Source organism: Salvelinus sp. IW2-2015, linkage group LG31 (genome assembly GCF_002910315.2).
Source record: "Salvelinus sp. IW2-2015 linkage group LG31, ASM291031v2, whole genome shotgun sequence".
Taxonomy (NCBI): Eukaryota; Metazoa; Chordata; class Actinopteri; order Salmoniformes; family Salmonidae; genus Salvelinus; species Salvelinus sp. IW2-2015.
In genome coordinates this window covers 2,769,924-2,785,442 of record NC_036870.1, presented here as the reverse complement: position 1 = coordinate 2,785,442, position 15,519 = coordinate 2,769,924, and the positions used below count along the sequence as shown (strand labels likewise).

Sequence of the window (15,519 nt, the reverse complement as noted above, 5' to 3'; positions counted from 1 at the left end):
ACATTGACCGCATTTTTTTTTAACCATATAGTCTTAGGCGGGCCTTCGCACTTCAGCAAACAATAAAAGGAGGGGTGCTCAACAACAATGACAAGAATCATGAAAATGGTTTCCAAGAAAAACTTCCAAACTGACTAATTCAAGGTAGAAAGAGTTGGAGCACTAAACAAAAAAAAGCAGAAAGATTGATTTCCACTATTGCTCACTTTCAACCCATGTACAGGACGCGAACAGGTGACTGACGTGTCGACGTCCGGCTGCAGGTCTTCCTTAGAGATGATCTGACCATGTTACTTACCTCCTATTTATAGCCTAGTTGCCAATGAACACAAACGTAAAAAGTTGGATTGATAACATGTTTCAATGTAAATGGTGACGTTTAATCAATAGGCCATATGAAAATATACATACTGTTGACGTCGGAAGTTTACATACACCTGAGCCAAATACATTTAAACTCAGTTTTTTCACAATTCCTGACATTTAATCCGTGTACAAATTCCTTGTCTTTGTGTCAGTTAGGATCACCACTTTATTTTAAGAATGTGAAATGTCAGAATAATAGTAGGGAGAATGAATATTATTTCAGCTTTTATTTATTTCATCACATTTCCCAGTGGTCAAGAAGTTTACATACACTCAATTAGTATTTGGTAGCATTGCATTTAAAATTGTTAACTTGGGTCGAACGTTTCGGTAGCCTTCCACAAGCTTCCCACAATAAGTTGGGTGAATTTTGGCCCATTCCTCCTGCACAGAGATGGTGAAACTGAGCAGATTTGTAGCCTCCTTGCTCGCACACGCTTTCTCAGTTCTTTCCAATGTTCTATAGGATTGAGGTCAGGGCTTTGTGATGGTCATTTGAATACCTAGACTTTGTTGTCCTTAAGCCATTTTGTCACAACTTTGGGAAGTATGCTTGGGGGCATCGTCCACTTGGAAGATCCATTTGCGACCAAGCTTTAACTTCCTAAATGATGTCTTGAGATGTTGCTTCAATATATCCACATAATTTTCTGGCCTCATGATGCCATCTATTTTGTGAAGTGCACCAGTCCCACCTGCAGCAAAGCACCCCCACAACATGACGCTGCACCCCGTGCTTCACGGTTGGGATGCAGCCTCCCCTTTATCCTCCAAACATAACGATGGTTATTATGGCCAAACAGTTATATTTTTGTTTCATCAAACCAGAGGACATTTCTCCAAAAGGTACGATCTTTGTCCCATGTGCAGTTGCAACCATAGTCTGGCTTTTTTATGGCGGTTTGAGAGCAGTGGCTTCTTCCTTGTTGAGCGCTTTCAGGTTATGTCGATATAGTACTCGTTTTACTGTGGATATAGATACTTTTGTACCTGTTTCCTCCATCAAGGTCCTTTGCTGTTGTTCTGGGATTGATGGACTTTTCGCACCAAAGTACGTTCATCTCTAGGAGACAGAAGCGTTCTCTCTCTCGAGCTGCGGTGTGACGGCTGCGTGGTCCTTGCTGTTTATATTTTGCATACAATGTTTGTACAGATGAACATGGTACCTGACAATACTGTGCAGCTGTATTCATCGACCTGGCCAAGGCTTTCGACTCTGTCAATCACATATTATTATCGGCAGACTCAACAGCCTTGGTTCTCAAATGACTGCCTCGCCTGGTTCACCAACTGCTTCTCAGACAGAGTTCAGTGTGTCAAATCGGAGGGCCTGTTGTCCGGACCTTTGGCAGTCTCTATGGGGTGCCACAGGGTTCAATTCTCGGGCCGACTCTCTTCTCTGTTTACATCAATGATGTCGCTCTTGCTGCTGGTGATTCTCTGATCCACCTCTACGCAGACGACACCATTCAGTATACTTCTGGCCCTTCTTTGGACACTTGTTAACTAACCTCCAGACGAGCTTCAATGCCATACAACTCTCTTTCCGTGGCCTCCAACTGTTCTGAAATGCAAGTAAAACTAAAAACCCACTGGCTCCAGATCATCTATAAGTATTTGCTAGGTTAAAGGCCTGCCTTATCTCAGCTCACTGGTCACCATAGCAGCACCCACCCGTAGCACACGCTCCAGCAGGTATATTTCACTGTTCACCCCCAAAGCCAATTTCTCCTTTGGCCGCCTCTCCTTCCAAGTTCTCTGCTGCAATGACTGGACCAGAACTGCAAAAATCACTGAAGCTGGAGACTCATATCTCCTCACTAACTTTAAGCACCAGCTGTCAGAGCAGCTCACAGATCACTGCACCTGTACATAGCCCATCTGTAAATAGGCCTTCCAACTACCTCATCCCCATACTGTTATTTATATTTTTTGCTCCTTTACACCCAGTTCTCTACTTGCACATTCATCTCTGCACATCTATCCACCCAGTGTTTAATTGCTATATTGTAATTATTTTGCCACTATGGCTTATTTATTGCCTTACCTCCCTTATCCTACCTCATTTGCACACACTGTATATAGACTTTTTTTCTATTGTATTATTGACTGTATGTTTAGTTTATTCCTATATGTACTCTGTTGTTGTTGTGTGGTTGTGTCGCACTGCTTTGCTTTATCTTGAGCAGGTCGCAGTTGTAAATGAGAATTGTTCTAACTACCTACTGGTTAATAAAGGTGAAATAAAAAATGTTTTAAATCTTCAGGCGTTTCTCACAATTGCTCCAAGATGAACAGACTTGTGGAGGTCTACAATGTTTTTTTCTAATGTTTGGCTGATTTATTTTGATTTTCCCATGTTGTCAAGCAAAGAGGCACTGAGTTTGAAGGTAGGCCTTGAAATACATCACAGGTACACCTCCAATTGACTGAAATTATGTCAATTTTCCAAGCTGTTTAAAGGCACAGTCAACTTAGTGTATGTAAACTTCTGACCCACTGTGGAAATTGTGATACAAATCTGTCTGTAAACAATTGTTGTAAAAATGACTTGTGTCATGCACAAAGTAGATCCTAACCGACTTGCCAAAACTATAGTTTTTCAACAAGAAATTTTGGAGTGGTTGAAAAACGAGTTTTAATGACTCCGACCTTAGTGTATGTAAACTTCCGACTTCAACTGTTGGTGATATTTGGGTGTCTGTGAATCCGGAGACACAAGAGTCTCAAAAAACAAGGCAACAACATTATAGAAACGAGGACAGTGAAAAATCATAGTTTAGCGCCTTTGAATCCACAGTGTCTAAGGAGACTGCCAGACTGCCTCTCTTTGTTTTGGCTTATGTACGATGTCACCTCATCTTGGTGAAATTTGACGTGTTCTATGGCTACAAAGCGCAGGAGGAAGGTGAGCCATGGTTGGCGTTGATGCAGTGGCGCGCAATAACATAGTCCGTGTTTTTATTTCGAACAGCAGCCTTATGTTTTGCAATGCAAAGTTTCAATGCTTGACTTTTTAACCTAATCAACTCTGGGATTCGAACCAGCGACCTGACTCAGCACTCTTAATTGCTAGGCTACCTGCCACTACCGAGCAGAGATTAACTAACTGTAACTGGCTGTACAACAGAAGGTAGTGCCTATGAAAAGCCAAGCTGTCCCGATACCATGTGCATTCGGAAAGTCTTCAGACCCCTTGACTTTTTCCATATTTTGTTACGTTACAGCCTTATTCTAAAATATATTTTTACCCTCATCAACCTACACAATGCAAATGTATTAAAAATTCAAAATAGAAATACCTTATTTACATAAGTATTCAGAACATTTGCTATGAGACTCGAAATTTAGCTCAGGTGCATCCTGTTTCCATTGATCATCCTTGAGATGTTTCTACAACTTGATTGGAGTCCACCTGTAGTAAATTAAAATGATTGGGCATGATTTGGAATGGCAAACACTTGTCTATATAAGGTCCACCGCTAACAGTGCATGTCAGAGCAAAAACCAAGCCATGAGGTCGAAGGAATTGTCCGTAGAGCTCAGAGACAGGATTGTGTCGAGGCACAGCTCTGGGGAAGGGTACCACAACATTTCTGCAGCATTGAAGGTCCCCAAGAACACAGTGGGCTCCATCATTCTTAAATGGAAGAAGTTTGGAACAACCAAGACTTTTCCTTGAGCTGTCCGCGCCGGCCAAACTGAGCAATCGGGAGAGAAGGGCCTTGGTCAGGGAGGTGACCAAGAACCGATGGTCACTCTGCAGAGCAGCCCAGAGTTCTTCTGTGGAGATGGAGAAGCTTCCAGAAGGACAACCATCCCTGCAGCACTCCACCAATCAGGCCTTTATGGTAGAGTGGCCGGATGAAAGCCACTCCTCAGTAAAAGGCACGGACAGCCACTTGGAGTTTTCCAAAAGGCACCTTAAGGAGTCTGATGAAACCAAGATTGAACTCTTTGACCTGAATGCCAAGCGTCACATCTGGAGGAAACCTGTCACCATCCCTACGGTGAAGCATGGTGGTGGCAGCATCATGCTGTGGGGATGTTTTTCAGTGGCAGGGACTGGGACACTAGTCAGGATCGAGGGAAAGATGAACGGAGCAAAGTACAGAGAGATCCTTGATGAAAACCTGCTCCAGAGCYCTCAGGACCTCAGACTGGGGCAAAGGTTCACCTTCCAACWGGACAACGACCCTAAGCACACAGCCAAGACAACGCAGGAGTGGCACCGGGACAAGTCTCMGWATYTCCTTGAYTGGCCCAGCCAGAGCCRGGACTTGAACCCAATCAAACATCTCTGGAGAGACCTGAAAATGGCTGTGCAGTAACACTCCCCTTCCAACCTGACAGAGCTTGAGAGGATCTGCAGAGAAGAATGGGAGAAACTCCCCAAATACAGGTTTGCCAAGCTTGTAGCATCATACCCAAGAATACTCGAGGCTGTAATGGCTGCCAAAGGTGCTTCAACAAAGTACTGAGTAAAGGGTCTGAATACTTATGTAAATGTAATATTTCAGTTTTGTATTTTAATACATTTTCGAACATTTTCGAAAAAAAACTATTTTTGCTTTGTCATTAWGGGGTATTGTGTGTAGATAGTTGTTTTTAATCCATTTTAAAAGAATGCTGTAACGTAACAAAATGRGGAAAAAGTCAAGGGGTCTGAATACTTTCCCGAATGCACTGTACAGTATTATGGTCAGGGTCAGCAAAGTAAGACCTAGCAAAGATGCAGCTGGCTCAAAACAAGGCAGCACTCCTTGCCCTTAACTGCACACACAGAACGAACATCAGCAACATACACGATAGTGTTTCATGGTCGAGGAGAAACCGTCTACTCTTCTGCTCTGTGTGTTGAAAATGCCTGACCACTTGTATAATCTATTTGCGTACACTTCAAACAGACATTCAGTTCCTTCAGAAAATATTCATACCCCTTGATATATTCCACAATTTGTTGAGTTACAGCCTGAATTCAAAATATATAWWTTTTTTTCTCACCCATCACTCCCCAATCTACACGTGTCACAGCTAAAGCAGCACTACAAGCCCCGACTTTCTCCATTGGTTCCCATCTCGAATACTGTAAAACAAATGCCCAATGCTAAGGAGAGGTAGGAAACAGATGCTGCTGAAGACAATTATTATTATTATTTTTTACCTTTATTTAACTAGGCAAGTCAGTTAAGAACAAATTCTTATTCACAGTGACAGCCTAGGAACAGTGGGTTAACTGCCTTGTTCAGGGGCAGAACGATTTTTACCTTGTCAGCTCAGGGATTGGATCTTGCACCNATTATTATTATTTTTTACCTTTATTTAACTAGGCAAGTCAGTTAAGAACAAATTCTTATTCACAGTGACAGCCTAGGAACAGTGGGTTAACTGCCTTGTTCAGGGGCAGAACGATTTTTACCTTGTCAGCTCAGGGATTGGATCTTGCACCRTTTCGGTTACTAGTCCAAAGCTCTCACCACTAGGGTACCWGCCGCCCCAAAAAGTGTGCCTTTTAAATAACTGCCCTTCTAGATTCATTACAGTGCATCCTGTGGCATTTTATATATTTTTTTGTTCGATTTCATTTGTTATATATTTTTTAACAATACAAAACATACACATGCAAACAACAGCGTACAGACGCACACAAACATACACAACATCATTCCTGCCCAGACCCACCTACTCACACCCCCATCTCCAGCGCCCGCATCACTCTCCGCCACATGGCCTCAAACAGCACCATTTTGTTCCTCTCCGTCGCCCACGCACTTTCAACATTTAGATAATAATAATAATAATAATAATAATAATAATAATTGTGAAGACATCAAAACTATGAAATAACACACATGGAATCACGTAGCAACCAAAAAAGTGTTAAACAAATCAAAATATATTTTACATTTCAGATTCTTCAAATGTGTTATTTCATTGTTTTGATGTCTTCACTATTATTCTTACAATGCAGAAAATAGTACAAATAAAGAAAAACCCTTGAATGAGTAGGTGTGTCCAAACTGTATATATACAGTATTTTTTTTATTGACCTTATTAAAGGAAAGGTTCACCCATTTTGAATGTTATATTGTTTATGTGCATATCTGAGTGATTTTCTATCGATTCCCTGGGTCATTTCATGTTTCATGTGTATCTGAGTTATTGGCATTCAAGCAGGCAGAAGTAAAGATAAAGTCGCTCTCACTACACTGGAAGTTAATAAGAATACGACTTTTAGATCGCGAAAACGTCTATCATACATGTCAGATTTCAATACTGGCCAATGTCATAAGTCGGGAGGATGTCTTCTCTTGAATGATCCACTGATCATATTTTTGCGATATTTCTACCTCGAGAAATGGTCCCAATGTTCTGTTTTCACATAAGAACCCAACTCAATCACCAAAGAAAATGCGGTCTCCGTACATAACTACAGCAACAGAGATATGCACTTTGGGGCCGTATTAATTATGCACTGTGCGGCTGGGGCGAATGTGGTTCCGCCTTTAGATTATGCACTGTGTGGCCGTTTTAATTACGAAGTATTTTGACGTGTTCTGGCTGTCAGTCAAACTATGCAAAAGTGAAACGTTAAGTTCGACAATTAAGTTTAGGCATTCATTCCGAGTGGTTAAGGTAAGGGTTAAGGTTTGGAATAGGGTTAAAACAAAACAAACTTGACGGTTAAGTTTAGGCATTCATTCCGAGTGGTTAAGGCTTGGGATAGGATAAAAAAAAAACATTTTAAATGAATGCCTAGAACTGGGATTGAACCCGCGATCCTCGGCGCATTAGCACACACGCCTACTAGATGGTAATAGGCGATCGCGCTGCCCCTAGTGGATGGTAGGAAATTGAAGTGGAAATAATAATGACACATTGGAGTCTTAATCTGGTGCATGCAGTTATGCACCCAGAAGCAGTGGCGACCCGTCACTCAGGGCAGTTGGGGCAATTTTTTGGGGCGGGGAGGGCTTGCCTGTTTTGCATGTTATTTTGGCATTATTAAGGGTCTAGCACATATTTCCTATTTGTCTGCCTCTTTAGTCCAGGGTGAATTGCATGGTGCCTTTGCCAGAGATATTATATAAAGGAGATAGGAATCCAATGAATTAGGGGAACGTATAACGTCCCACCCAGCAGACTGTCGACCAATCGCGTTGTCATGCTGTGTCAGGCAGTTGCTTTTATTCTCAAAGCCAGTGTATATGTTTTGAAACATGCCTATTTTCCTCGGAATTACGAAATGTCACGATTCCAAAGTTATACYATATTACAGATAGCAGGTTAATTATCTCACATCTCAGAAAAMATTTGTAATGTTGTACTTCTTGTTGACGAAATTTGTGCTAATGTTGGGTTTTCGAGTTAGAGCACAATAGAAGGAGCGCRTCTTGTCCCAGAATGCACCGTGAGGCCCATTGACGGAGCATGGGCAACGTTTCCCATCTCCTCAAAAGTATATCTGTCGTTGTGAATGTCAGACTCCACTCTGGGAGGGCACATCGATCTGCAAGTTGAACATGGTGAGATTGTAGACTCCTAAATTGATAGTGCAATTTGTTGAGGCAATTTTACAGCTAACTAGCTACTTTACATGCTGATATTGTCTTTGGTATTAGGCCTATCAGGTACATCCCCTATCTGGCTTATATGATTATGATGGTCATAATGCTTCTTGACAGTGTCATAAAGTATATTTTCTTTGTCCAWGTAACGTGACACAGGATGGTCAGGATATGCAGTAAAAAAAAAATCTGTAAAGAATTCATCACAATAACAACAAAGGACTTAAGAAAATAACTTTCAAACGAAAGGAAACTTCTTGGCAGGGAAAAAACAGATTTCAATAAAAGTGGCTTTTGACACTCTTATGTAGGTGTGATAACTAGCCATAAAATAGCACAATATATGTCAAAACAGGTGTAAATATATGGGTCATGACAGTGTTGTGACCATATTATGACAGGTTATGACAKGTTATGTCAGCTGTTATGCTGTAATAACGGGGCCAAAGGAGACGGCCACAGGCCACAGAGACGGCCATTGTGCTATTGTGTATGTTTTTTCGTGTTATTTGTAACTTATTTTGTACATAATGTTTCTGTCACCATGTCCAGGGCAGAGATTACTCACCCCGTACTGGAGAAATTCTTCTTCTTCTTCGAGTCGTACGGGACAGATTTACTCCAGACACCCGACAAGGTCCTCAAGACGGAGGTATAGTGGTCCGGGTGCCTTGTAAGGATCCGTCACCGAGAGGGTAATCTACCTTTACCATCGGTCCTATTAGCCAACTTACAATCAATCGATAATAAAATAGACGAAATACGAGCATGTATATCCTACCAACGGGACATTAGAAACTGTAATATCTTATAGTTTCACCGAGTCGTGGCTGAACGACGACATGACTAACATATAGCTGGCGGGTTTTAAGCTTTTTTGGCAGGATAGAACAGCGACCTCTGGTAAGACAAGGGGCGGCGGCCTATGCATATTTGTAAACAACAGCTGGTGCAAGAAATCTAAGGAAGTCTCGAGGTTTTGCTTGCCTGAGGTAGAGTATCTCATGATAAGCTGTAGACCARACTATTTACCAAGAGAGTTTACATCTATATTTATTGTAGCTGTCTATATACCACCGCAGACCGATGCTGGCACTAAAACCGCACTCAATGAGCTGTATWCGGCCATAAGCAAACAGGAAAACGCTCATCCAGAGGCGGCGCTCCTAGTGGCCGGGGACTTTAATGCAGGGAAACTCAAATCAGTTTTATCTCATATCTATCAGCATGTTAAATGTGCAACCAGAAGGAAAAAAAAACTCTAGACCACCTTTACTCCCCACACAGAGATGCGTACAAGGCTCTCCCTCGCCCTCCATTTGGCAAATCTGACCATAATTATATTCTCCTGGTTCCTGCTTACAAGCTAAAACTAAAGCAGGAAGCACCAGTGACTCGGTCAATAAGAAAGTGGTCAGATGAAGCTAATGCTAAGCTACAGGACTGTTTTGCTAGCACAGACTGGAATATGTTCCGGGATTCTTACGACGGCATTGAGGAGTACACCACATCAGTCACTGGATTCATCAATAAGTGCYTCGATGATGTCGTCCCCACAGTGACCGTACGTACATACCCTAACCAGAAGCCATGGATTACAGGCAKCAACCGCACTGAGCTAAAGGGTAACTATCATGGTCCAAACACACTAAGATGATCGTGAAGAGGGCACGACAAAGCCTATTCCCCCTCAGGATACTGAAAAGATTAGGCATGGGGTCCTCAGATCCTCAAAAGGTTCTATAGCTGCACCATCGAGAGCATCCTGACTGGTTGCATCACCGCCTGGTATGGTATCTGCTCGGCCTCCGACCACAAGGCACTACAGAGGGTAGGGCGTACGGCCRAGTACATCACTGGGGCCAAGCTTCCTGCCATCCAGGACCTCGATATCAGGCGGTGTCAGAGGAAGGCCTTAAAAATTGTCAAAAACTCCAGCCACCCTAGTCAGACTGTTCTCTCTGCTACCGCACGGCAAGCGGTACCYGAGTGCCAAGTCGAGGTCCAAAGGCTTCTTAARAGCTTCTACCCTCAAGCCATAAGATTCCTGAACATTTAATCAAATGGCTAGCCAGACCCCTCTTTTACACTGCTGCTACTCTCTGTTTATAATCTATACATATTCACTTTAACTCTACCTACATATTACCTCAATTACCTCAACTAACCGGTGCCCCCACACATTAACTCTGTACTGGTACCCCCTGTATATAGCCTCGCTTGTTATTTTACTCCTGCTGTTTAATTATTTGTTACTTTTATTTTCTATCTTCKATTTTTTACTTATCTATTTTATTATCTACTTATTTGTATTTTTTTTCTTAAAACTTCTTAAAGCATTGTTGGTTAAGGGCTTGTAAGTAAACATTTCACTGTAAAGTCTACACCTGTTGTATTCGGTGCATGTGACAAATACAATTTGATTTGATTTGATTTTATGACATTAGGACATGGTTATGATCTTGTTGTAATGTGTTATGACGCTGGATGTCAAGTAAAGTGTTCACAAATTTACTGCTCGACTGAGGGACTTTACAGATACGTAGTTGTTCAAAAATCGTGTCAAACACTATCATTGCACCCAGCCCATGCAACTTATTATGTGACTTGTTAAGCAACTTTTTACTCAACTTATTTAGGCCATAACAAAGGGGATGATTACTTATTGATGTTTTATTAATTTGTACAAATTACTAATAACATACTTCCACTTTGACATTACGGCGTATTGTGTGAAGGCCAGTGACAAAAAGATCTCAATTTAATCCATTATAAATTCAGGCTGTAACACAACAAAATGTGGAAAAGTCAAGGGGGTGTGAATATTGTTGGAAGACACTGTAATGGGGATCCTAATGAACTAAGCAGTAATGGGGGGGATGAATAATGTGGGAGATTGCCTGGAGGCATATCAGCTACTGCACAGCAACTGCTCTCCAGCTCAATGTTGTGGAGGATACAGGCATTTTGTATACCGTTAGTTTGAACCAGGCAAGTAAATTACCATGTWAAGTCACCACACAAAGCACATGACAATTTGTGTTGTTGCCGAGTATTGTAGCGAAGTGGCAATGAGAGACGGAACAAGAGTAAGATCAAGTGAGAGAGGGATTCTTTCTGTTCCCGAAACATCCAYAGCATCTGGTCGACAACGTGTTGTTGGCGGGGTGGGGGAGGAGTTCGGTCTGGGCATTCCTGCAGTTGTCTCGCCACCTCAGAGGTTAAKGCACCGCTATCTCGGTCCGTTCTGACAGAGCTGGGCCCGAAAAGCGGTTGGGCGGACAGGGCATCGATGACTGAGTCGAAAGAGCCGAGACTGGACCGACTGGAGTGTCTTCTCTCACACATCCTCCCTTTTGGCAGTTTGTTGAAAAGGAGCCCGTGGGATCGGGGAGGCTCTGCTAGCCGGGCCGGCTTGTGTCAACAGAGGGCCTCAGAATCGTTTGGGATAATGTGGCGCTTCGGGTCGCAGAGGCTCTGTGGAACAGGTGGTCCCYGGGTCAACCCTTCCTCTGCTGTGTGGAACTCCGACCCCTCCCTTCCTACCCTCTCACTCCTCCCTCCTTCCCTCGCCACACATGGGAACGGTTATTTGGACAATTGGCGGTGATTAGCTCTTGATTTGGGTTTCTCTCCATTTGATCAGGCGCCACGCTAGGGAGAGCAGCATGACAGAGGGCACAGCTGTTGCCGGTCCACAGCTGAAATTGGGCGCAGAGAACCAGAAGTGAGGGATGGAGGGAGAACGGTAGGCAGGGAAGAACAGAAGAGGATAGAAGGGAGGGAGGGTAGGGAGGAGAGCTCTGTGGTCCATTCAATCTTGGCTTTTTGATTTATGGATTTGGACCACTGGCAGGGAGAATGAATGCCCCTGTTATTCCAAGTGTGGGCCCTAAGTCTAGCTCTGGAGCACCTTCTAAAATGTGCTCTTTCCTCAAAAGAACCTGCGGCCTCAGCCCCTCTACCTCTCCTGGTTGGTGGACTGCAAACCCCAGCACTGCTCAACCGCTGATGTCCCCGTACCCCACCTGCCCCCCGTACCCCACCTGCCCCCCGTGCCCACCTGCCCACTTGTCCATGCATTTTTCTCATGGTAATGGCCAATGTTCCATCCATGCCTTTCGTTCTGGGTGTTCAGCCAAAACCCACTTCTCTGGCTGCTTCTCCATGCCCATTTATCAGGCTGATGGTTCTGGAGAGCTACAGGTCCAGCCAACTGAATAAAACACAGATCAAGCACACTCCCAAATCCAACTGCTCTCGGTGCATATTATTAGAAACTCTGTGGCCATTGTTGTTATCGATTCTCTTTTATGTTTGGCCATGTTTGAAGTAATAGAGGAAGCTGTAGCAGTTGAGTGTGAGGACTTGTGGGAGAGTGTAGCTTGCTGCGTCGTTGAGGGAACTTTTGCGTTTCCAAACATCTCTCAGGCAGTGTGTAACGACCTCCAATCAGCAGCTACGATGTGGCACACTCTCAAGAATGCATCCGTTGGCGGCACTGTGCTTGCTTTGGAGATACGTGGAGTCTAGGCTGCTGGGGCTGTTTCACAGTGCGTGTGGCCCCCGCGAACCCAGTCTCGGGAACCAGTACGACTCAGCACAACACAAGGACTCAAATCAAACAACATTTTGTTTCTGCATTTCGCAAGTGGCTCGTAAGCGTCAACTACAAACTTTGGTTRCGAATCGCGACGTTCTGGCATCTCGATTTGTTCAGAGAGTTGTCTGTCTCCTCATTTTMTTTTCTTCCTCCTTGAAGTTGRCAAAAGAGTCCGTCATTGTKACCAGGCTCTCGTCACTGTTGCCTAGGGTCGGYTTTTCAAGACGAATCRCCGAGAGGAAAACACCGCTACTCACACATATGCAGAGTGAGACAACTCCATGATACTGATTAGAGAAAATAACGTGGGCGACGAGGGGCTTGAAAAACGAAACTAGGACAACAAGATGTAAATGTAACAACAAAAAATTCTGAAGACCGCAGAGGCTCATTTCGGAGGTTTCAGGTTAACATGAACCTAGGGGACAAGGCGACGGGCCAAGGGAGGATGCCACTGTGGTGGGGTGGAGCGGGTTGGGGTGTGAGTGGGACATGGGTGGAGGAGGTGTGGGTTCAGCAGACCGGAGAAGGGAAAAAAACACCAGAGGGGGACCCGGGTGTCACAGACTTCAGCGCCAGATGACCTTTGTTGAAAACGTTCCTACCCGCCTGTGCCTGAAACAGTGGCTGGCTAATTAAAGTTTCATTGGCATTGGATTTTCATTGGCACAGCAGACCTCGGGCAACCTTGGGGGCACTTGGACAATGCCTTTGACCAAGGCGAATGGCAAATATACAGAGAGAAATGCTACTGGAAGAGTGGGTGGGAGAAAGTGACGTGAAGCATCCACCAGAGGACAGTGAGGCAGTAATGGTGTGATGTCCAATGTTCCAATAAAACGGCAAAAGGAATGTTTTATTGGACGCGGTCTACAGTGAGATTATACAAAATGGGACCGGCTATGTGGCTAAGAGACATGCAATGTCAAAACGCCGAGTGCCTCCATTGTCTTGTCGTGTTTGCTGTCTAGCTAATGGAATTTCGATGGGTCAAGATCAAGACATGCGGGACTTCTGACATAGTAGGAGCATTACCAAATACTGGGCAGAGCGTTCCGATTCCAAAAGATCATAAAATAATTGGCTGCATTTGACTGGGATATTTCTGGAAAGATGGCCAAGAAAATGTTACGCAACCGGCAGACTTTGCTTTTAGCCTGTATTTCACAATTTGCAGTCTTTATTAATGAGGAATTCATTGGAGCTGAACAAAGCTGTTAGTGTGTGTGTGTGTGTGTGTGTGTCTGTGTGGGCTGTGGGCTGCAGCTTGATAAGGTCCTGGTCCGTGGTTCCTGGGGGAGGCAGTCCAATCTACATTTTATTAGGGCTTTATTGAGCTTTGTGTAGGTGTGTGTGTGTGTGTGCACATTCATGCGCATGTGTGTGTTTTTGTATCACACACACACTTGGCAGAGCTTTTATGATTACCCGTGTCTGTTTCTATACATTCACAGTTGGTGGAACTTTAATAAGGGTGAGTGTGTACCAGCAGGTGTGCGAGCGTGTGTGTGTGTGTGTGTGTGTACGCACATGTGTGTGTGTTTGTTTGTAGGAGCAGGTGTGTCTGTGTTTGTGTGCAGGAGCAGGTGTGTGTGTATCTATACGTCTGTGTGTGCATTTGCGTGTAGGAGCAGGTGTGCGTGTGTGTGTTTCTATACCTCTGTGTGTGTGTGTTTGCGTGTAGGAGTAGGTGTGTGTGTGTGTGTTTCTATACGTCTGCGTGTGTGTGCCACACTCACGGTTGGCAGAGCTTGATGAGATCCTGGTCCGTGGTCCCTGGGGGCAGGCCTCGGATGTACAGGTTAGTTTTACTCAGCAGCTCGGATCCGCCGTGACTGCAGCTGTTGTGGCTGGGGCTGGGCGGAGCCATGGGGTGGAGGGGTGGAGCATAGGGCTGCTGCAGGAAGAGAGAAGAGGTTAGGGCTAAATATATTTGAGTATATAAAACACATACATTATGTATGTGTGGGTTGTGATATGTAGGTATCTTTCACACGGAGRGGGTAGGGAGCATAGATACAGGAAGAGAGAAGAGAGCTCCCGAGAGGCGCAGCGGTCTTAGGCACTGCATCTCAGTGCAAGAGGCTTCACTACAGTCCCTGGTTCGAATCCAGGCTGTTTCACATCCGGCCGGGATTGGGAGTCCCATAGGGTGGCGTACAATTGGCCCAGCGTCGTCCGGGTTTGGCCGGTGTAAATAAGAATTTGTTCTTAGCTGACTTGCCTAGTTAAATAAAGGTTAAATAAAAAATATATAATAATAATTTAAAGAGAGGAAGAGTTAGAGCTAAATGTATTTTTTGATAAGTAATGTGAGTATAACTCACACATCTTTGATGGAACCCAACAGACAGGAAAAAAGTGGCGGTGTATATCGTTCCGGACTTTGTTAAAGACTCTGGTCAGTGAGTTTGCTCCTAAACCTCTATGGCATACAGGACAGTACTGATCTGGTTTGCAAACATCACTGTGTCATGAGTGAGCTGGGATCATGAGAATGGCCTTTCTGGTGGTTAACTGTTATAGAAGGGACATCCTCAAAATGATGTGTTGAGAGATGTTGGCGTGCCATRTTCCTCCCCGACTTCATACTCCCGAGTCTGGAGGCATTCTCGAAACAATTTGCACCTCTACAGGTGAGATGGTTTTAATGAGACTCAGCATCTGAACCGTTCAACAATTCCCTCTCCCTGCGTARGTCAACAAACCCGCCTCATCACTACAGCGTATCGCTCCCTTTCCATGATATATTCCTTATTTCTCCCCATTTTCTTTTACACACTACATCCCTTTCCTCTGTCTCTGCACCCCTCGCTCCCTCCCCCCTCGTGTCCCTCCCACTGTGGATTTATGGTGTGAGAGTCAGGGCTCCCCACTCACAGCCTATTTATATATCTCTCTATACCGTGGACGCTGCGCCCGGTGACAGAGGGGTAACGGAGGCCCTGTGGGCGTAGTAGAAAGAAAGAGGGATGGAAAAGG

General features: G+C 44.2%; 1 protein-coding gene across 1 annotated transcript in view; it reads right to left on the bottom strand.

Annotated features, from left to right (window-relative positions):
• The window catches only part of LOC111955888 (RNA-binding motif, single-stranded-interacting protein 3), a 282,350-nt gene that overhangs the window by 181,675 nt on the left and 85,156 nt on the right, over nucleotides 1-15,519 (bottom strand). Inside the window, exon 3 of the mRNA XM_070436361.1 lies at nucleotides 14,277-14,434. Coding sequence (XP_070292462.1) covers nucleotides 14,277-14,434 — 158 coding nt within the window. The remainder of the gene's footprint in view (nucleotides 1-14,276; nucleotides 14,435-15,519) is intronic.